Raw genomic sequence first — 22,511 nt, 5'->3', positions numbered from 1 at the left:
GGTAAAAGATATTAGTTAGTTCATAATCCACGTACATTCGTAGGTCGACTTTACTAGCATTTATGCGTTCAATATACGCCTGAATCAGATCGAATGCTATTGCTAAAGTCTTATTACATAGTTAAGACCTCAATCTATCTAATACAAGTAGATTTAAGTTAAAAAAATTAAAGTTAGAGAACTTATCTGTTGAACCTTTTTCACATACCTGTGAAAATTCGAATTTTGAAAATTTTCGTATGGGGAGATCAGCAAACCTGGAGTGAAGGAAACCTGTTTTATACTCCTTAGGGGTCCCTTCATCTATATCAAGAGTCATTTCTTGGGTACCCAAAAAAAAAACTTTATTTCGGTTGAGGGGAGCCGTGAGATTCTCAGGTACACATGAAATCTGACTTGATTTAACTTTTTCGATTTTCAGATTTCAGGTTCAAAGGTACCTGACCAGTTCAAAGTATTAATTTCCGCTCACCCAAACTTGAGAAGAACCATTTGTAGAGAAGTTAGGTTGCATAGAAGAATTGATTTCGTACTAATAAAATGTACAAATGATGTGACTCATTGGTAGACTCCGTTCCTGAATTGTAAAGACCCTCATTTCTTAAAAAAATCCATTTCTATGCAAGCTATATAATTTCTCGTCTTAATGTACAAGTGTGGAAGCGAAAATCATATTAAGTCACTGAGTCCAAACGTCACCATATTTGTTTTTAGCTCCTCTAGGAACCTCTTGCTGTGCGTCTGCTTGCTGTTCCGGTCGAACAACGGGAGTTGCCTCTTGTGACGGCATAGGACTAATAACAGAAAGTGGAGAAATTATTCATAAATCGGTGAAAGATAAGTGCAGTGTCCGTACCGGTACAAGGGATTTTGATTCTGTTGAAATGGATTCTTCTTTGCAAAATCTTCACGATGTTTGAGTCTCAGTTCGTCATACGAAGTTTGATTTTTCGGTGGACTTAATGGTATGTTGTCATCTTCGACAGCAGATGCGGGACCTGTGTTTAATTAGGATTCGTTAAGCAGAAGTAATAGTGTTGTGCATATGATATTTCCTACCATCAAGATTTGGACGGAAGGTGTCATCAAGACCACTCATTGATGGTCGCTCTGTGTCGAGATTGAGTGATGTTGACTGAAACAAACGAAAGTTTAGTAAGCCTCGAGCGCAGTTAGGTAAGACAGTAGTACCCTTTGAAGTTCATCTGAATACTTTTCAGTTGCCGATTGAAATGGAGCTAATGCTAGTCCAGCTCCGAATCCTTGGTCAGGTGTCAAGCTACAAATTAATTTCATAGAAATTTTGTGTTCCATTCATACAATAACGTTTTCTCACTCACTTCTCATACAAGCCACCCTTTTTTTTCATCTTCAACATCTCACCCAACTTGGAGTCGGGTAGCGCCATAATTTTCTCAGCGCACTTATTTTGATAGCTCAGTTTACCGATGAAATATCCGATGATTGATGCTACGACTGTCTTAGGTGTCGGACCCCATTTGACGCTTCCCTAAAATTGTAGTAATTGGTGTTGTTGATTAGTTTTATTGCGGCGATTCCCGAAGAATCTACACAACAATTACCTTTAAGTAGCCACCCCTAACCGCATAATAAGCAGCCAAGCCAAAACCGGTGCCAATTGGAAGAGACCTTTGTATTAGCGATTCCACGTCACATTCCTTGATGGCGCGCAGTTCATCGGGACTAAATTGATAGTTTGCCTTGAAAAATGTAAGGTTTAATCAGAAACGTCCATAGATAAGTCTGAGTCTATTTTCTTACTAAGGGATGTTGTTGTCGTTCACTTGGATTGGCTTGAAATTGCTGGGCGTCATTGCTTCTACTATCCATAGTTCTATACTGTTCCTGATAATTTCACAATGAATTAAATTCTAACAAATTTTGCACTACGAATTTGCTGATAAATAAACTTGATGGTTAGATCGAATGTTGATTTAAAATTTTGATGACATTTAACACAGCAGGTGAACAGACAGTTTCGATGAAAGCGTTCTATATATCGTTCGATGACTGGCGGCAAAGAAGTTTGCATAATTCAAAAATGATGATTCGCTGGTCACCACCACTTAACTTCACCCAGTTTTTACTCAATGAACAAATTTGTGAGTGCTTTGGACCTCGTTATAATAGTTGTAATAGATTACTGAAGAGACCATATGAATGGCCGATGACATAAGAGTATCCGAGTCGAAGGCGAAGTGTCGTAATTGCCATAATGAACAAATCAGTGGCTCTTTGGAGCTTGCCGCAAAATTACATTACTTCAGAAGTATTCAAATATCACCATTTCAGGTTTGACCAAAGCAAATCTTGGTATGTATGAAACACAGATGGCGGATTATACATCCAGTGGAGACCGTTTTCAAAAAAAAAAAAATCAAATAAGTCTCGAAAACTTTTCAGGCGTTGAATTTTAATGAAATTTGGCTGCGCAACAGAAAATATATTTCGGGTTTCCCTTCTAACTCATCATTTTTATGTTAAGAGTTACCCACTATCTGGAGACTGGAGACTTAGTGGTACAGTGTAGATTATAGTCGGTCACCTCTATGATGTTAACACTTATACATGCAAACTCAGGTACAATCCGATCGAAGTTGAACGGCTACTTTCCATTTTCTGTCAATTGATCTCTTAGTGTATATTTGTCGTTTTCACGTTTTAGAAGGAAGCTCATTTGACGATCGTCATTTTTTCTTCTTTTTTCGGAATAAACCTAAAATGTTCCATCCGAAGATTGATTTTATAAATGTTGACGTTGTTTATTTGACGTATAATCCAGAACGGTATTTAGATCTGCCATTTTTGTCGAAAAATTCAATTTTTGAAAATTTTGAAACAAAAAATATTTTCACAGAAAGGCGTCTAATCCATCGCTCGAATACGAAGGAAACAATTTAGCTGGCCTACCCGATTTGCACAGTCATTACATGGAAACTCTTGAATCTAAAAATCTAATGCCAACGATTTTGTACAAACAATGCATGTGGTACAACTCGATCCTTCAGGAAGAGCTGCACGAGGCACCGTCTGGCTATAAAATTCAAGTGTTTCATTGGAAAATAGAATCGGGAATCCATGAAGCTTTTCGCATTAAAAATATGGAATTCAATACGGTAACAATGATCATCGGAGCAAATACGGAATATTGGTATGGTATAAATACATCACGAACTGCTGGCTTCAGGAAACGTGGTAGATATCCAAGACAATTTTCAGATAAATCAAACATTCTGAACGTTCGACCATCATTGCCACAATGTCCGATAATATTATCATCATGTAATTTGACAACGATCAATGTGTGTAATTGTTTCGCTAAATTGTTTCTTAGTGGCCAGTGTTTGACGAATATTAACTGTGATTTGACGCTGAAAAAACTAAACGAATTGGCTGGCATTGTAGCCAAATTTACCGGTAAATCAGACAACGATACCGGCGATGACGAAGGTGTCATGGAGGATATTTTATTATTTCGAATTTATATGACAAAATGTAGTCGCGATGATGCCTTTAAGAAAATTCAGTCGAATCGTTGTAAATTTAATTTTAAGACCAAAAAGTATAGTAAATTGACGGCAATTACTGAATCGGAAGATGAAATGTAATTTGGAGTGTAATGGAAGGAATTCTTCCAATTTTTTTTAAAGAACATTTTGACCACATGTGAAAGTTCCATTTAATGTTACCGAAAAATATTTAATAAAAATCTAATTTCACTCACATCACAAAGCGGTTTCACTTACGGTTGCAGGTAGATTAACAGTATGAATTTGCTTCAGCTGTTTTTCAGCTGATCCACACAAACAATCAAAACTGTTTGTACATCTTTATAGGGTTTTACCACTACCACGCGCGTGCGAGTAGCAGCTTCAACCGTATAAACGAGTACAAACAGTTTTGATTGTACGTGAGCATCAGCTGAAAAACAGCCGAAGCAAATTCATGCTGAAAATTCACTGCCTCTGACTGTAATAACCTTCGTACTAATAATAACGTTTGCCTTTCCTTGCTGGTGCTCTCGGAACAGAAGAATTCGTAAATTTTCAGAAACGCGGCAGGTTTGGAAAAACGCGGCGTTGACATGGTTCTTAGTCGAATTCGTTGGATTGCGGCTGCTGCTGCATGTGTCTTTGCTGCTACCATAAAGATTATCTGTGAGTCTAAACCAGTACTAAGTTGTAGCCTCACCAAGTAACCCTTAGAGTAGAAACTGACCTTTTGAATCAGCGATTGAACGTATTTTTTCACTCCTAAAATTCCTGCTAGTATTAATCATTCACTTCTACTTACGAGATTTAGTTAGTAGAAACAATGTCACGAATAGTAGTTGATAGTCGATAGCAGCACCGTAGTTGTGTAGCACCGAAATGTAAACTTTTATAAAATCGAGTAAAGTAACAGCAATGGATTCTGGACAGTGTCCGTCTGGCTACCAAAAGGCCTATCGGTAAAAGGTCCGTAAATTTGAGAAAGGGCCTTCTTCAAATTAAAATGCAAAAAGGTCTTCAGGAATCGACCGACTTCCCTATGTGGCCAGTCCGGCACTGATACTGGAAATGCTGTTCAGATATTCAATCAAACTAACTTTTGTCCGAAGTTTTCAAAATTTCTGTTCTGTAATGTCATTTTTCCTCATTTGAGTCTCTGACAGTTATTCTAACGGTGAAATGTTCTCATTAGAAAAGTATCAAGCAGCAAAAGAAGAATTGATTGCAAGAAAAGGATGAATTGATTGCTGTAAAACAGTCCGAGAAAACGTGAGAAGTCCCCTATTCGATCCAACTTGTTCCTCATGCGATATCATAAGCATTCACATACTCATACATGTTTGCATTTTGTGCGTGTATAGTAAAGTGGAACCATTCGGATATAAACGTTGAATAGGTGACTTCTTACGTTTTCTTCAAGTTATGTTGTAAATGGAAAATACTTCTCTGTTGTCTGGATTGCTGTTGACCAAGTTTTCCATTTTAATTACTTTATACAACAAAAATATTGGAGTGCTATATCATGATCCATACCTCGAGATAATGCAAATTGAAAGGAAATTATGGTCTGAGTGACTCTTCTTCATTTGCATTATTTACATACGCGCATTCGTTTAACACATATCTTTATTCTTTATTGCTCCTACACATAGTCGATTAATTTTATATTTTACGTCACAATACGTCACGACTACCTACAGACTATCACAACGTTCATTGATTGTCGAATATGTTTTCCTTTTTATTTTACAAACAATCGAAAACTTTGATGCTATACTCATGTCTATCACTGCCGCCGATTCCTGCTACAATAATTTTCTTTTCAACATTCGTGGTCACAAGGCAAGATACCAACCCAGTAAAAACCTTCGATTTGATGTACTCCGATCCGGTTAACATATTCCAGAGAACTAAGTGGCCATTTTCGTCACCCATGGCCAAGTATTCTTCGGAATATTTCCAATCTAAACAAATTATTGGACTATTGTGTTGTTGGCTGAGCACTACCATGCCAGTCGTAATATCACAAATATGAAAGGATCCGTCCAAGCTAGCTGAAGCAATTTTTGTTTTCGATGGATTGAATTGAACTGATGTTACTTCGTCAATATGCTTGGTCATTACGGCATTTTCTATCGTTTCCATATCGGTTGTACTGTTTACGCGTAATTTCCACAAAAACACTTCACCGGAAAATGTTCCAACAGCAACTTGCAGTATATTGTCATCGGTCAACGAGGCATCGATGGATGACACTTTTTCCTCTAGAGACAAATAGGCCACCATTGCGTCGGACATGCGAAATGATACGCAACCACTTGAGTTAAATCCTTTCCATATTCTAGAAATTGTTGTGTGAATTAGCTATAAATTGTCAATCTAATGAAGAACTAGGCACGCACTTAACAGAGCAATCCCAGCTACCAGATATTAATATTCCAAGTTTTGACAAAATTGTTAGTGTGGAGACTGCGTCATCATGTGCGGGTATAACATTAGAAACACGACCGAAGTCTAAGTTATAGGTCATGCTAGAGAAAAGGGTTTTCTGTTAAATGAATTTTTCCGGTAAAATCAGAAATCTTTCTTTCTTACATTGTGTTATCCCAAGAGCCTAGAACGATTGTACTCGTTTCTGGAATTTTAACACAGCAACTTAGCGGTAGAGACCCAATGAACACGCTCCTTTATGAATCAAAGAAATGATCTGAATTCATGAAAAAAAAAATGAAAAGAATATTACTCACCTTGTCTGTCGCTTCCCCTTAATGTCATAACATTTGAGCAATCCGTCCTTTCCGGTCGAAATGATCGTCGATCCGTCGACGATAACACAACTGACTATATTTTTGTGTGATTGAACTTGATCGCTCAAATCAAATCGATTTATCTTCGTATCACATTCGGCTATGTCCGATATCTCTTTGAGTGAAGGTGATCGTGTCCTAGGCACATGTGGTTTGTGAAACAATTGCTTAGGTATTTGACCGAATTCTGATATTTGCACTTCCAATGCATGACGAGCCCGCAGATCGTTTATTTCGTCAAGATCAACCGATCCCTCGTAACACAGATGAAAAAACACTGAAATTGAGACCGAAAATTTTAATTTGTGATGAACTGTTTCATTGCCCGTTGATGAACACGTACGATTATTTGCTTTTATTGCCTCCTCGCCTCGCTGCTTATATCCGAATATCAAGTCGATCCAGTGGTTCAGATTTTGTGATACATAGTCGGACTCGAGAGCTTCGCGAAATATTTCAACAAAATGTTCAGGTGAATCTTTCGCCCATGGTGGCAGTTGAACGTGATTCACCGGCGTACCATCATGTCTCGTACCGAAATTAATTTTTAAATAGTTTCGAAGAAAATCGCCCTTTTTGCTGGTGTCGTAGAATTCTGGTATTAATTCCTGAGAAATAGACATGAAACCTATGTTAGGGTAGGCATTCGTGTACCAGCTATTGAAACGGTAGTACGATTCTAACAGCAGTTCTTGTATACCTGATAACCTGATGTAAGCATTCAAATGACTCAACAGAAATACGTTTCAACTATGACAAAAAATACCTCATCGAATCTTGGCTAGTTACATATATCCACTATCTATACATCAACATTTGTTTTTTTTATAATGATGCTACTCGTACTTGTGGTTTTATTTTTAGATTCTTCTCTTCGTTTCATGAAATTCTGGCCTGTGTTTATGATTCACTACATTTCAGTATATTCAGTATTGCATCGATCGAACGAGCAAACGCACATAACATTACGAAATATAAACTCAGATTGCATACGAATTAATCTTTTATTTGATAAGTTTTTCCTGCTATCTGATCAAAAACAGAATTAAGTTAAAAACCATGGCGAAGTTAGGTTTAGCCCGGCATCGGTATACGATTGCAATATTATGCTGGCTTTATGTGGTAAGATAACTATTTATCAATAATTTCAACAAGAAGTCGAAGATCAATTATTGTCCTTTCCAGATTTTATCTCTACTGATGCACATTTACTGCATTTTCAACACATTTGTTGGGAGCATCTTCGTGATCTCTTGTATATATCTTCTAATTGGAGTTTATGGATTGTATTCTCTTTACAAAGAGAACGGAACGTTAATGAAAATTGTAAGTGCGCAATTAACTGACTGCAGAAAAAACGTATTTTTTATGTTGATACATGAGTTGCTGTTTTAGTTTACAATACTTTTGTTTAAAGAAAAAAAAAAGTTGATGAGCGAACACAAATTTACGAAATTTCGTAATTTAATTGACCTTTTTTGATCAGCATATCTCGGCATCGGATACATCGGCTAGTTTTGTAGAAGAATTATTTTTTTAGATTTTTAGTAGATTTGATTAATTAGAATAGAACGCACTCGGCTACAACTACGGCTCAAAACCTATGCCAAATTGTTACATTGTCTGAAACGTAAAACATTTTTAGTAAGTTTTCACGCCCAAAATGGTGCTAAATATAGAATTCCATTGAAAAATAAATTTTCAGTAAAAATCCTGTTGTTCCAGAAAATTCGAACGAGACAAGGCGATGCCAATTTTATTTCCTAACAGAATTAACAGAATTATTTTAGTTATAAAACTAGGTCCCACCTGCTGGGTGGGTCAGATCACTTGACTGTTTGTCTGAGCTTCTCAATAGTATTTTTGTTGGCAATGATTTATTGATTTATTTCAATGAAATGTAATTTTGTATGTTGATGTTCACAAAAACACATTTAGAAGAAGAACTACTAGAACGGTCTAATAAATCTCTCATTGATGATTTAATTCTGCTTAGTTTCACTGAAAATCTTCGAAACATTGTATATAAACTCGTGTGATTTGCCTCGCCTCGCTCTGGCCGCAAACTTCAAACTCATCAATTTTTGTTCTATTTATTCGGTTTACTAAGGCAAAGTCACATAACAAGAAAAATACTATTTAAATAGATACAAAAATTCTGTTAGCAACATCAGCTTGTTCGTTAGACCAACATAATCTATCTTGGAACCTAACCTCAGGAATTAATTCCATTCTCCACCAAACAATTTTTTTTAAATCGATTAAGAATTACTCCAGTTGTCGTGTTAACAAAAAGCAGAATAGCCTTCTTTCTAGAACTACTCCCAGATGGTTGAACCGATACCACCCATTTCGAACTTGACCTGAGGATTTCAGAACTTCATCGAATAAAAAAAGGTTTTTAAAAATCCGTTGTTATTTACTCAACTTATCGTGTTGAGCACTAATCATAGTGAACGTATTATGTACGGTGTATTTTCTTTAGTAAAACCCATGACTTACAGTCAAGGGAATAAAAGACGTAGTCCTAGAACAAATGTTTTCCGCGTCGGTAATTTAACTCCTTAAAACTCCTTCAATAAAATTCCAGAAAACTCTTTTAAAAAAATTAGGATTTGTAAGGAGTTTTATGGAGTTCCATTTCGTAAAAATTGGCACTTTAAACGTGGTCCATAAAGAATGGTCATTTTAACATAAAGTTACAGTCTGAAATTTAAACTTCCATAATTACAGTCAGATGCAGATTAACCCTTGAGAAACTCTGTATCATCGTGCCCATGGAACTGGAAAGTATTTCGCACTGGTGAAATTCGTGCACTACAAATTTCGATTCTTCCAAATAAAAATCTCTAACACAAAACAAAGATTGGCTCTGAATTCTTCTTTGCCAGTGAGCTATAAACGTATTGGGTGTTGATTCTTCGCCGTGAGCTATCATCGAAAACTGGCGCTAAACTTAACTTTGTGAAATTTTAATCCGCCCCTGATTACAATGATTTCAATCCAACCAACGCACTTCAAGCAAAAGTGCTATTAATGACAGCTGCCCAATAGATTACTTTTTTTACAGTGTCAAAATTGGTTCGATACGCTGTCCAGTTTCAGGACCCTATTTAGAGGACCACTCACGCTTGAAGTGCGTTGATCCAACCCATTTTACTTTTTCCGCATGTTGCCCTATGTCTACATACATAATTATCTCATGTCTTGAGCTGGATTGAAATTCCATAAAACGATGTAGAATCATAAAACTCACTGACATATTTCTGGCCAAGACATTCTTTAAACCGATTTTTCACCATGAAGCCATGATGGCTCATTTTTGGTCAAATGGAGAAAAATGTAGACCACAACCAGATCTACAATTTTCTCCATTTGGCAAAAATGAGCCATTATGGCTTCATGGTGAAAAATCGATTTAAAGAATGTCTTGGCCAGAAATATGTCAGTAAGTTTTATGATTCTTTGAATTCCACAACTAACTATGACCAACTAAAATATTTGAAGATCGTTTCGATTTATGTTGCTCGAAAGAAAACCGACATTACTACTTATTAAGGTCCGATTGAAATAAAAGTTCAAAACAGCATTTTGTGTCATGAATAGAATATTTTGTGTCGTTTCAAAATATAGAATATTAACTGAGAAATTTCATTTTAGTTTGGCATCATTCTCATCATCATAAGCGTATTGCAAATACTCGAACTAATAGGAGTGCTGATGATATCACTACTACGTGAAACATTTCTCGATCTATTCCTAAAAGAAGCTATGGATACCTACTACGATTCTGCCGAAAACCGAGACTTTATGGATGGTATACAGCGGGAGGTATTTCTTCAAATTTATGAATAGCTATCGCAGAGTGACGTCTTGACCGAAATATTTTCAGCTAAAATGTTGTGGACGACAATCGTACAACGATTGGACTATATATATGCAACCATCTTCATGCTGCAGAACCAGTGAATGTTTGGACTACCATATAGACGGTTGTGTTAGTGCGCTAAGTCCCTATTTTACGTCCTTGATCCTGGTCAGTGGATTCGTTGGGGTCATTAGCATTATTGTTCATGTAAGCATTATTTAACATATAAAGTTGAATTTGTGCATCATTTGAACAAAACTCTGCCTATTTTAACAGATCTACGGAGTTGTTTCTGCGTTCAATTTGGCCAGAGTTTATAATCGAAGACCGATTTTACCGACTATTAAGCACGGCTTCGCCAACTATTAGTTCCGGCCAGCAGCAAGGAATACCAATTGTTCGATGTTACTTTTGTGTAAAATGTCTATTTGTACGTAAGAAGCAATACTAAAAGATTTAAAAAATGAAATTCCGTGAAGTTTCAATAAATTCCATCGACATCAAGAATACTGTCGACTCGCAAAGCAATTGCTTTTAGTTTCATTTCCCTTTAAGACGACATGCATCATAACAATGAGTGTTATTTTTGACCAAATGAAATATTATTGCTAGCTGTCGTAGACTGAATAAATGTTATTGTTGTCGCTGCAATTAGTGAATTGTATTGAACGTAGAAACACACACATTGAAACGTTCTTTATAACACAAAGTAGGCAAGAGAGAAAAGTCAAATTGGTTCGATCCACACAAAAAGTTTCCGAACTAGTCACGTATAACATCTTCTATCGTGCTTATGAATCAGTACAGTAGCATCCCAAAGATATGTGTCACTACAATGATATACAGTTGAACGACGAGGAAGAAATTAGTGATCTGTCCGATATGGAAGTAGACGCTGAAGACGATGAAGAGGAAGAGGAGTCCGACGATATTGATCAAATCGAAAATTATTTGTCGGATTTATTTACGAAACTCTGCGACGACAAGGTCGTTCCCATCGAAATGTTCTACGAGCTGGAATTTAGGATATGGATCCGAAACTTGATTGCAATTGGTGCAATATGTGGTCATGAACGTCTCAAGGAGTTGTTGGAAGATTGACTGTTGAGTCGAAAACGTTAAGAAAATAAAATATTTTTGTATCTTCAAACTTGCATGGTCTGAATCGTTACTTGTACTTGTCTGTTCCAAGGTCGTTGACAATGTCAATCGTCATCCACAGAGAAGCCACCAAAACCTCACTTTGACGATTTAACGAAAGTATTTGTGGATGACGGTCGGTTGTTTTCGGCCTGTCGAAATTAATTTTTTCCGTACGATGGAACAGATCTGACTGTTGTCCCTAAGTACCTAACCAAATGACGTTGCCTGTAAACTGAAGTCGGGCATCCAGTTCCGGATAAGACAATGGAACAGATTGAACGCGCCAAATCAGAAAAAAAAAGTTGTGAGAATGGTATCTCTAACAAAACTCACCTTAAAATCCGACATGTTATTCAGGCAATTATTGTACACATCGGACATTTTATTAAACATTCGGTCAGGATGATCAAATCGTCCATTCTGTAGACACAGCATAAGTTTCGGATGCTTTCTGAAAACAGAAAATTCTTAAATCAATATCGGATTCACCACCTTCGTTCCGCTGTGCTCTTACCTTACTAAATAAAACAAAACCAAGCCAGGAGCAGAATAATGGGATCCATAGAGGAATCTGTTGGTAAGTGAAATTAGACAAAGGCTTACAATGAACATGAACATTGAATAGCTAACTTAGGATCGCCCATCTCGTCTAAGCGTTCTTTCAATCGATTTAACCGTTCCGGATTCAATGCACCCATTGGCTTCGTTAAATCGCGATAACATTTCTCGTCCTCCAAATTCAATTCGTTCGAAGTGTAGTCACTGATGATCCACGGAAATATTGGATACTGAGTTAAATCGTGAAATGTCCGATCAGCTAAACTGTTTGGGCGAAAGTATAACTTTGAAAACAATTGTCTCGTAAGTGGTAAATTGCACAATTTTACCTGTTTAGGTATAGCAAATATTCGTAATTCGAAATTGCCCCATTCTGCCACTTAAGCGTCATCGTTTCTGGTTTGATTTTTGCTATCGAGACACCGTCCTGTGCCATAGTCTTTTCATAAAATGTATTCCGATCAGTCTCGTTACGAAATGCCACGTACAATGTATCAGTCTTGTCATTGCTGGAATCTTTCCACACGATCTCCAAGCTCTTTAAAAGTTCAATATCAGTAAAAAATTTCGCAATTTTTGATTCGATTCTTGTCTTACAATGTGTCTGAGCAGAAATCTTCGCTTCGTCAGACTTTCCAGAGATTTTAGCGAAATTTTTTTCACAGGATACTGAAAGTACATGAGACGTAGTTTAGATGATCGATTCGATGATCAAATTTACGTGTGAGATTAAAGTACCGGTTGGATATTGTTATAAGGCTGAAAATAGATTGCATTTGTGGATAGCAATAAACGGCCTGGATTGGTGATGAGTGGTTTTATTTCATCGACTGTATTTTCGACAATTATTCCTTCGTAAATGTCATTCAGCCATAGTGGATCAAACTTGTATCGTTTATGCCGTGAGAAGACAATCATTGCAATCTGAAACATTCAATTCATTTGGTCAAACTTGGAATTTGTCGAAAAAAAGCTCTCATGAACTTTCACAATCTTGAAGAGAATGTTGAGAATGAATCAAACGTAGGGTGAATTGCGTGATAAACAATTTAAAAATCTTCACTCACCATATCGTTTTGTTCATATGGCTGAAGACTAGAAGCTCGATGTAACTGACTTAGATGCTGTAACAGTGTCTCAATCCGGGCATATTGCATACTAAAAAGGAACACCCGACTTTCATTTCTGAATGTATATGGAGCTAGTACGTTTCTTTCCAATATTTCGGTGTATTGAGAACACTCAACGGCCAACACATTCGAATCCTTCGAATCTAATTTCCCCGGCCATTCGTAAAGCTTTTTACAGTCTTTGTAAACGATCTTTACAATCGGTTCCATTTTATCTTTCGGATCGAAAATTATTGATTTCGAACACATTTTCAGATGTCCATCCCGTACGGGCTCATCTGAAGCTGTTCGTTGTTCATCGATTAAATTGGCCAGAAAGTCTTCGAAGTAAATTTCGTTCGGTTCCAGTAGGAGTAAGGAGAATCTGTGACACGATGGATTTTTTTGTCAATTTATTTCGTTATCCATCAACAGGTTAAATGGCGAAATACCTTTCTTTGTCCATTTTATTGAGGATATGACTCAGAACACTATGTACTATTGAATTATAACTAGCAAAACATAAGAATGGAATCGGCAAATTTAATTGAATGACGAATGGTTTGTTAATCCCCTTTTTTACATTTTTTGTTGTCTTTTCACATTACCGTTTTTTGCCAACTTTTTTTTTTGTTATTGTTGTCAGAAAGTCACAGTAGTGATGATATGGCAGAGTAACTTCATAGTCCAAGAAAGTTACATAGAGGTAGACTAGGAAAGTTATTATTTAGTTTTGTAACTGTTTTTCAAATGTGAAACGTTTTACAACCATTCTAACGTTGAAATAGCTAAGTGAATCCACTTTCCTTGTAAATTTACGAAAATTCAACTTCACAAAATTCACCATATGAACTGATCAGCCAACAACCAGTGGTGTCTTTCGTGTTCAAGCGAGAAATTTAATTTTCATGCCTTGGGCAAAAATTACGGAATTTGTCTCGTAATTTGGGCCCTCGGCATGAAAAGTTGTATACGCATCTGTTGTGGACGGTTTATTTTAGGCACTTTCGCTTGTCGCCCTCACTTCGTTCGGGCTACAACTCGCGAAATTGCCTAAAATATACCGTCCACAACAGATACGTAAATAACTATTCCTGGACTATATTATAACAGCCGCTGCCGTCAATAAAGCCGCAATTGCGCCGCTAGGGACATCATCTTTTTGACATTACAGATTTTGTTACGAAAAATAAAAATAAAAACAACCGAAATGGAAGTGATATAATCTCAACCAAAAATCGAACAACGATGCCAATATGAATTTCTTAGACCATTTACGGGCCCAATGGTTTGCCGCACTATTTGGATGCATTTTATACACTGCTGCTATTGCAATTTTATTTTGGAATGAGGTACACAAGTGCAACATATTCCTTCCATTTAAATCTGTCCTCTAAAAGGCGAAAAATATTGCAGGGCAGAGCGGTGAATAATGCAATGTCATTAGACGAGGCAATGAGCAATGTATACATTGCGAATGCAAATGATCCCATTGATCCATCACTGGAAGGACGACTGATTCATATTACGGGTAAAATATCAACCGGGGAACCATTAACCGAACCGGATTACGGAATACAAGTGCTAGCCGTCAAACTAAAGAGACGCGTCCAAATGTATCAATGGATTGAAGAAGAAGTGTAAGTTCAGAGAGTTCAGCTCTTTTGCTAGCAGTCGCTGTAATTCTCCCTTAAAACAGGGAATATAAATTCGGCGAGAGCGTAGCCACAATCGAGGGCAATGACCGTACTTACTATTACACAATGGACTGGAGAGACGATATCGTTGATTCTTCAATGTTCTACATTCGGTCCGGACACAATAATCCAACGAAATTCCCGATTCAAACCAGGGTTCAATTGGCAGAACACGTCAGTATCGGTTACTTTGAACTCGGTTCTGCCGTGAAATCGAAGGTTACTCGCTTCATCGAACTAACATCAGATAGTCGTCCGGAGGATCCGTCTGTAAAACTGCATTCAGGACTATACTATCACTGCAACGATGTGTTCAATCCAGAAGTGGGCGATTTAAGGTAAATGTAACGAATGTGGCGAAGATTTTCACTTGATCGTTAATGATTGCCGTTATAGGATTCAGTTTTCATTCAGTGGATTGGAAGGAACTACGGTAAATCAGAGCTGAAATGCTAGAACGATTATTTGGCTGACGTTTTTCTTGTTCACTTATAGTACACCGTTGTTGGAATGCTTCAGAATGGAAAAATCGTCCCATATCCCACGTCAGTCAACATTAACGTTCTACTGGTTTTTGAAGGCGACCTGACATTAGCGTCGGCACTGAAAGCTGCCCACTATTCATACAAATTGACGACCTGGGGATTCCGGTTCATCGGATTTGTGCTTCTGTTTTTCGCTATTACCTGCACAACCGCACTACTTCAAGTACTATGTGAGTAATCCGTTTGAGCATCACATTCGAGATTATCTGGAAACGGTCGATAAGACTCGATATCAGAATTTTGCAGGAATTTCTCGTCATTTGTTTCTTCAATTTCCGTTTTCAGTTTGCCAAAACCGTTTATTGTGGTCGATAATGCCGGACGCTGACCATCCAGTTACAGGAAATCTGATCTTGTCATTTTCAATTGCACTAGCGGTTACAGCTCTTGCGTGGATTTTTCATAGACCTTGGATAGGATGTAGTATGATATTTGCGGCAATTAGCCCATTTCTTTTGTGTGCGCGTGGTGTTATTATGTATCAACGAGTGCCATAGGTCTGAGGTTTGATGCTATCATCTCTCAGATGGCATAATAAAACCGCAAATCGAGTCTCTCACTTGGGATTGATTTAATATAAAAAAGAGATACAAAGCAAAGCAACGTAGTGGTTTCATTTGGCCTTATTTGCCATCGCAGTTTCTCGTTCCAATGCCCGTTGTTTCGCTTTTTCATAGATAGGTAACAATTGTCCCTGTTCGCCCAGCATTTTCAACAATTCCACTATCAGAGGCAAGTAATTGTGTTTACGGCGAATGTTCTCCACCTTGTAACGCTTCTTTTTGGCAATATCGTCTTCAATCATCATCCGCAAGCGTGCAACTTCCGATTGTATGGTGTCGGTTTCCATTTCATTGTCCGATGCGTTCAATAAACGATCAATTTGACGTTGGTAAATTAATTGTCGATCCTGAAATGAATTTACCGGTCGGTTGTGGAATCGTCAGATCGAATGGAAAAATGAAATTACCGAAACGACAGCCATAAGATTGAAGAGGATTTCGCCTTCGTTGTACTTTTGTATACGTTTCTCGATAATTGGACGAACGCTGTTTAACCATTCCTGGCCTTCGCCGACGGGTCCAAGATCGATTGGTCCTATAGGAAGTTGGAATTTATTTTCACACTGTAAGCAACTGACTTTCTGAATCAGCACTTACCCTCCCTAAGGCCATCGAGTTCGTAAAGTCGTCCATCAATCGGAATGTAGGTAACGAAATGAAAAACGTCTTCGTCTTTATTTGCGGCCTGAATCAAAGAAATTTGCTTTCCACTTTCAGAAAATAATTTAATTATCACAGATATGCACTACCTTGTTGTCCAGTTCAAATAAAGTTTGCCGGGAAAATGAATTGTGCACAGCTCTGATCTGTGATGCATTGCTCAATGTTAGTCCCTTGTTGTACGCATCGAATGACGTGCAAAATTCTTTGAAGTCGGTTAATGTACTGCCAAGTACCAAATCAGAATGCTTGCAGTTCAATAACAAACTTAAAATCGCCTGCGTAGCACAAGCGTTGTTAATGACCTGTATGAACAATGGGTAATGACACAAAGATCTGTGAATATTCGCAAGGATTCAATTGTCTACCTGTTTCGCAAAGAAAATTTTCTCCAAACGACTATCATGACCCTGCAAGACCGGCCCAGACGCCTCATCATTCTGCACCCATTTGAATAAAAATATCAGACCGTGTATCGGTCTAAAGAACAAAACAAGAGAGTAAAATCGAGACTGTCGACTAAAAAATTAAGATTCTTACTCCAAGTTCTTAAATTGCTCAGCATCTAAAGTCCAAAGTTCTTCGACCTGGACACCATCACAGCCTTAAATGGAAATAAAAATAGTTTCGTTAACCGAACATTTGGTTCTTTCGCCTTTGTCTACAAAATCAACAACAACTACATTTTGTAAACATAACCTCAGTACTAATTGACTTTATGGCCCAAATGCCGAATGAATTATCTAACGTACCAAATTCTCGTATTAACTCCGTAAAAACGCCAGGATCACTTTCGATTAAACACCAATTACCAGCCATTTTTGGAGCTCTTGAGTGTTTGGAATTTTTATAATTAACTTGCAAATGAAATTGGATTTTTTTTCTGCAGAATAATGGTAGACACAGTAGAGAGACGGCGGAGACGGCACAAAGACATATGAGCGGCGACGGTTTGCATGACATTTCATCTACATTACCGACAATCCGTTCTCCGTTACATTTTGAAAATTAATTCGTGCCTACAACTGTACTGAAATAACAGGGTTTAGAATCCTTAGGGTCTGTAATGCATGTAGAAGAAGTAGAAGAAGAAGAAGCTTTTGTTCAATCTTTTAAAAATGGTTAGATCAAATGAAGTAAGAGACTTGACTAGTCTTGGTCCTTAATGTTGAACGCTCAAACGATTTTACATTTACTTTTACTTGAAATTATATTAGTGAAATGTTTATTCGCCCTTTTATATGCATTTCAGCTGAGTAAATGTGCCTGTATTATTGGACACATTTTCGTAAGCGACCCTGTGTCTTTGAACGTATGCTTCGCAGAAAAAACAAGTTGTATAGAATCAAATTATACCTTGCGTAATCCGCGACTCGGATTCGAGTCATTGGAACTCGATTTTTGATTCGTTGTCTTAGAAGAAGATATACATATGCATTCGGTAAATATTTAGTAGTTGATCGGTTCATTCAAAAAGACCAAGGACACTAGGAACGTTTGTGTGGATGTAAAACCATCAAATTTAATTTTTAATAAGAGAAACATACTAGACTTCCCAGCTAGGCTTGAGTTATCAACCTCTGGTCTCAATTATCATTACATTTAATTGTTAACCCAGTGTGTTCAATGCGCTTTTCACCGTCGAGGGTGCAAAAAAGTGACCTTATTCGATGTATAAAGCTATCGCTGAAGAACGGACTGGTCATGTCGAAAATAAATTTTTCAAATTTTACATCACATAGTTAGTCGATTCTTTGATAAGTTTGCCAATTTAAGGACTGGTAAATCATTAAGGTTTATAAAACAACCAATACACTCTCAAAATATTTATAATTGTAGTTCCAAGAATTTTCTGATTAATTAAAGTTACTACGAGCACTTGGTTTCACTCGAATTCTTAAGACAAAGACACGATATCACTACTTGAGTCATGATATCACTACTTCCATCATGTACACTTCATATCTATGTATGCATGACTGCAGGGGTCGTACTACTCCTTATTTTCCTTATTTTTTCACCCGATCTCCTACTGCTAGTAAACAAACCATAGAAATGTAGTTCCTTGTTGTCGATTTTACTGAAGAAAAATATCCACGTGGATTACAGTAATTTTGCTACCTTCCCACTCAATGGGAAGAGCGGTGTTGAAGAAGGGGAGGGAGGGTAGAATTGAAGGTAACGGACGAATGTTTGGAAAGAATTGCCTCTGTCTCACGCTAAAAAGCGCGGTCATACTAAGTCAGTTAAAGCATCGACTTTACAAAAAGTCAGTCTAAGAAACAATCTAACGACAATAGAGCACAGTGGGGGAGGGGGTCCCAAAGTTTCAAAATTTTGGTGGACGCCACTTGTGTGCGACCTGTTGGAGGCTTGAAAAGGTCAATGGAATCTACCTGTTCCAAGTCATCTATGGGAAGAATCATTATTTTATTATTTCACTGATGTACTAAGAGGGAAACTTTCCCAACAAACTATTTGGTGGTAGATCACACAAAAAAACAAGACCTACATAAACTTAAATTCATTTGATCAAATTATTGTGTTGTTTACAAATTTGATATAATTCTGACCTCAAATCTCTACTTCACCTAAAAGAAAATTAAGGAATGTAGCATATTGAGAAATGTACAGTTTTATCCTGAGGTTCAAAACACGACCTACAACCAATGGAATGTTGTAAAGAGCCATAGTCTTATTTTGTGGGTTGTGTGGATTATTTGTATTAATATTTACACGTAAATATTCACAGTCCACAAAATAAACAATTGACATGGTATAAGAAAGTAGCGGTAAGCTAAGGTTAATAATTTCAAATTAACTTTTACTATTAAACCATGGTAATTCATAGGCCGCGTTCAGGAACGAAAAATTCTTCACTGAGTGAGTGAGTTGAGTTAACGCTGTCAAGTTTAACTTTGAGGTTAGATTTCTCACGATGTACTTTGGTCGTGAAAGTTTACCCAGATGTCATGAACGTTTCGTTTCTGAACGTGGCCCATTGCGTTTAAGTGGATTTAAGTGGATTAAATTAGTGTAAAATCGTTGAATATGGGTATGGGAATTTTTGAAAAACTTCGTAATTTTTGATTATGAGCCTAAAAAGCGTGCAGGGGGTGTGCGTATAAAAAATCATCAAGATTTTTACCCAAAAATTTACTTCCAAGCTCCTTATTTTCTCCTTAATTTCAACCGAAAAATTCCTTATTTTCTCCTTATTTTTTTAAAAAACCTCCTTATTTCCTTAATAAGGCCCGCCATTTTTGAGTGCGAGGTCTGCATGACTGCTGACTGCATTAATGATAGATTACAGTACGAGTAATGTAAGTAAGGTATTCCATGTTTTGCTGTGAAGATAAAAGCAGGACGGCGTGTGATTTTTCTTCAGTAAAAAAGTGATCAAATATGCCGAAAATAGTTGGTATTTTCACTATCAATTGATATATAAAAAGCGACCGAATAGTGAAAAAACCCAACTCTGAATCGCACACACTGCTGTTGATTTTGTGTGTAAATAAGTACAAAAAGGACCAATGGTAAGCACTTTGATAAAGAAAAACAGTTGATTTGATTTGACCTTTAACTACAAGCAACATCGTTTTAATGTGTTTGAGGTTAACACGGTTAACAACTTCGTCGATAAAATAACTCATGGTTTCTAATACGAAATTTGACGATCCGATCGTTTTTCAGAATTAGTTCTATTTTTACCATTTCATGATAAAGTCAAACATTTTTACATTTTTTCAACATAAATGGAACAACGTCTTCTTCTATGGATTTTAATTTTAACAGTGAGTGCAAAATTAGTGCAAACCAAGATGTTTCTGTGTAAGGAAAAGTACGAGACTAGTCAGTGCACTATTCAGAATGTAACGGCTGAAGAGAGTAGCATTGAACTGGAATCACCATATTTGTCTTCTCAGAAGATGATAACTGGGTTAACGATACTAAGATCATCTATGGATGGCATTCCACCAATTTCCTCGAATCGTTTGGTCAATCTAAACTATTTGAGATGTGACGGGTTGACGGACATCGAACAACATTCATTTTCTCTATTCAATAATGTGGTAAGGTTGGAGATCTCTCACGGAACATATACAACTTTTAAGGAAAATTTGTTCAGTTCGATGCCTCTATTAACAGAAATGCACGCCAGAGATGGGACTATTAGTGAAATTGAGGACGACGCATTTTTCAATTTGACGAAATTAATTCAGTTGAATCTATCTAACAATACCATCGGCAGAATTACACCGAAAATGTTCAAACCGCTTGAGAGTTTGTTTGCATTAGACTTATCATACAATCAAATCACATGCCTAGACGAAGATTTGTTCCTCAACAATATCAACTTGACTTATTTAAATCTCAATGACAACAAAATCAACATATTGGCTGCTCGAATATTTAATCCGCAGAGTAAACTCTACATCGTAAACCTAAGCAGAAATGAATTAACAACCCTAAACACCCAGAATATGGTGAACATTCACGCCGAACATAATCAAATACGACAACTTTTCATCTCTCGCACAGTTGAATACTTAGACGTTTATCGCAATCACATTGAGGATGTGGTCTGTGATGAAGTAGATAGCCATCTAACGTACTTGGATATGACAAACAATTCGCTGACGGAACTGGGTTGCATTGGTTCACTCAAAAACTTGGTTACTTTGCGTCTCAACTTAAACAATTTTGGAATATTTAAACAAAGTTCGTTTGTCGCATTAACAGAATTAACCCTATTGCAATTGGGCGCAACAAACATCAGCATGATAGAAAATGTTGTGTTTACGCACCAATATAACCTGCAAACTCTTGTCATTTCGGATAATCGAATGGGAAACAATGCGTTGAAAGTACTTCCGGCTTGGAGAAATTTACTAAGCCTACATGTTCAAGGGAATAATATGACAGAGTTTCCGTACGATACTCTCAAAACGGCACTGCCGAGGCTCAGCGAACTTGGCATCGGGGTCAATGATTTCAATTGCACATTTTTGGAACGTGCCGTGAAGAAATTGAATGATGAAAATGTCTTCATCGTCCCTACTGTAGCTTACAAGATGAGGCATCAGCACAGCATCGCTGGAATTGGTTGTGAAGAAACACGAAAAAATGGAACAGCAGCTTCAGGTTCTCTTTCAAGTACGTGAATCGATAGCCAAAATCAAATTTAATTATTTAATTTTCTGTGTAAGTTGGACATAAGCAGAGCAAAAAAATTAATACAATTATGAGGTTCTTTTCTTGATTCTTCTTGAGATTTTTATAGGATGTCTACGATTCTTTAGGACCTTTATCAATACAGGCTATCGTCACATCTAAATCATTTCAGAATGTATTGGAATCGGATGTATGAAATCATCAATTCTTTTTTCTGAGGCCATCACAATTATTTATTTGGAATAACTATACTGCTGGTATCATTATGCTTCCAGTCTGAAAGGTTAATCAATGTATATCGGTGAACGGAATGACGATTCACCATGAAAAATTATCTTACTGGCTGCCACATGCGAAATTTGACTATAACATATCAATTACCTCCCTGCGACAATGATCCATTACATCATGAGTATTTTTGCTTCACTTTTCGTGAATTCTCGTGTGAAGAGGGCAGTAAGCCAGAATGCATTGTATGCTGCTAATTAGTACATGAGGTAACATGAGGACACCCACAAACTTACTTGTGACTTTTTCAGCAAATTACTAGGGTAACTGTTTTTCGACAAGAGTGTAGTTGTAATTTGAACTTTGCATTTTACTTCAACCTGTCAGATACGGCTATTCATTTGTTATCAATAACGACGACAAATATAATGACAAGCTCTGGGTAATAAAAGTCTTTTACGTTTTACGGCATGTTTCATTTTCATTTACATTGCCTAATCACGTAAAGCATTGTACTTACGAAGTTCCAAGTTATTATTTGACAAGTAGGGGATAACCGCCCTCCCCTACTTCGAGTCGGGCTGTAACACCCCACTTATCAAATACACAACTTGGAACCTCGCAAATAATATACTAATATAGAAAA

The 22,511-nt window shown here is 37.1% G+C and overlaps 7 protein-coding genes across 9 annotated transcripts; 4 read left to right on the top strand and 3 right to left on the bottom strand.

Annotated features, from left to right (window-relative positions):
- Positions 1 to 618: 618 nt before the first annotated feature.
- On the bottom strand, positions 619 to 1,963 carry LOC119073165 (OCIA domain-containing protein 1-like). 2 transcript variants are annotated; one of them, XM_037178468.1, is made up of 8 exons: positions 1,920 to 1,963; positions 1,783 to 1,866; positions 1,584 to 1,721; positions 1,341 to 1,510; positions 1,192 to 1,279; positions 1,060 to 1,135; positions 857 to 998; positions 619 to 794 (listed from the first exon to the last, which is right to left on the bottom strand). In XM_037178468.1, the coding sequence occupies exons 2-8, from the start codon at positions 1,849 to 1,851 to the stop codon at positions 680 to 682; spliced, it is 798 nt and encodes a 265-aa protein (XP_037034363.1). In that variant the 5' UTR covers positions 1,852 to 1,866; positions 1,920 to 1,963; the 3' UTR covers positions 619 to 679. The 2 variants fall into 2 exon arrangements, with proteins under 2 accessions (XP_037034363.1, XP_037034362.1); XM_037178467.1 differs by having other exon boundaries at positions 1,783 to 1,924.
- A 627-nt stretch (positions 1,964 to 2,590) lies between these two features.
- On the top strand, positions 2,591 to 3,748 carry LOC119073163. The gene is made up of 2 exons (XM_037178465.1): positions 2,591 to 2,807; positions 2,879 to 3,748. The coding sequence occupies exons 1-2, from the start codon at positions 2,743 to 2,745 to the stop codon at positions 3,627 to 3,629; spliced, it is 816 nt and encodes a 271-aa protein (XP_037034360.1). The 5' UTR covers positions 2,591 to 2,742; the 3' UTR covers positions 3,630 to 3,748.
- A 1,378-nt stretch (positions 3,749 to 5,126) lies between these two features.
- LOC119073146 (protein FAN-like) lies at positions 5,127 to 13,658 on the bottom strand. Its single transcript, XM_037178446.1, has 13 exons — positions 13,450 to 13,658; positions 12,956 to 13,382; positions 12,627 to 12,812; positions 12,486 to 12,557; positions 12,218 to 12,426; positions 11,961 to 12,152; positions 11,845 to 11,901; positions 11,664 to 11,781; positions 6,663 to 6,927; positions 6,260 to 6,596; positions 6,108 to 6,197; positions 5,915 to 6,043; positions 5,127 to 5,853 (listed from the first exon to the last, which is right to left on the bottom strand). Exons 1-13 carry the CDS (start codon positions 13,461 to 13,463, stop codon positions 5,259 to 5,261), a joined length of 2,691 nt encoding a protein of 896 aa, XP_037034341.1. The 5' UTR covers positions 13,464 to 13,658; the 3' UTR covers positions 5,127 to 5,258.
- On the top strand, positions 7,250 to 10,838 carry LOC119073169 (CD63 antigen-like). Its single transcript, XM_037178477.1, has 5 exons — positions 7,250 to 7,441; positions 7,505 to 7,645; positions 9,980 to 10,150; positions 10,212 to 10,394; positions 10,464 to 10,838. Exons 1-5 carry the CDS (start codon positions 7,379 to 7,381, stop codon positions 10,554 to 10,556), a joined length of 651 nt encoding a protein of 216 aa, XP_037034372.1. The 5' UTR covers positions 7,250 to 7,378; the 3' UTR covers positions 10,557 to 10,838.
- A 486-nt stretch (positions 13,659 to 14,144) lies between the features above and the next one.
- On the top strand, positions 14,145 to 15,842 carry LOC119073158 (transmembrane protein 43 homolog). Of its 2 annotated transcripts, XM_037178460.1 has the most exons (6): positions 14,147 to 14,349; positions 14,414 to 14,637; positions 14,697 to 15,032; positions 15,091 to 15,127; positions 15,190 to 15,409; positions 15,525 to 15,842. In XM_037178460.1, exons 1-6 carry the CDS (start codon positions 14,254 to 14,256, stop codon positions 15,734 to 15,736), a joined length of 1,125 nt encoding a protein of 374 aa, XP_037034355.1. In that variant the 5' UTR covers positions 14,147 to 14,253; the 3' UTR covers positions 15,737 to 15,842. The 2 variants fall into 2 exon arrangements, 1 of the variants encoding a protein (XP_037034355.1); XR_005087010.1 differs by lacking the exon at positions 15,091 to 15,127 and having other exon boundaries at positions 14,145 to 14,349.
- On the bottom strand, positions 15,789 to 17,394 carry LOC119073160 (ubiquitin carboxyl-terminal hydrolase isozyme L5-like). The gene is made up of 7 exons (XM_037178461.1): positions 17,215 to 17,394; positions 17,003 to 17,066; positions 16,831 to 16,942; positions 16,552 to 16,767; positions 16,400 to 16,487; positions 16,210 to 16,337; positions 15,789 to 16,149 (listed from the first exon to the last, which is right to left on the bottom strand). Exons 1-7 carry the CDS (start codon positions 17,279 to 17,281, stop codon positions 15,853 to 15,855), a joined length of 972 nt encoding a protein of 323 aa, XP_037034356.1. The 5' UTR covers positions 17,282 to 17,394; the 3' UTR covers positions 15,789 to 15,852.
- A 2,788-nt stretch (positions 17,395 to 20,182) lies between these two features.
- On the top strand, positions 20,183 to 21,651 carry LOC119073156 (carboxypeptidase N subunit 2-like). Its single transcript, XM_037178458.1, has one exon. The coding sequence runs from the start codon at positions 20,218 to 20,220 to the stop codon at positions 21,625 to 21,627; it is 1,410 nt and encodes a 469-aa protein (XP_037034353.1). The 5' UTR covers positions 20,183 to 20,217; the 3' UTR covers positions 21,628 to 21,651.
- The last annotated feature ends 860 nt before the right edge of the window (positions 21,652 to 22,511 follow it).

Source organism: Bradysia coprophila, unplaced genomic scaffold, assembly GCF_014529535.1.
Source record: "Bradysia coprophila strain Holo2 unplaced genomic scaffold, BU_Bcop_v1 contig_138, whole genome shotgun sequence".
Taxonomy (NCBI): Eukaryota; Metazoa; Arthropoda; class Insecta; order Diptera; family Sciaridae; genus Bradysia; species Bradysia coprophila.
The sequence above is the reverse complement of the archived record's forward strand: the minus strand, read 5'-3'. Positions and strand labels throughout refer to the sequence as shown.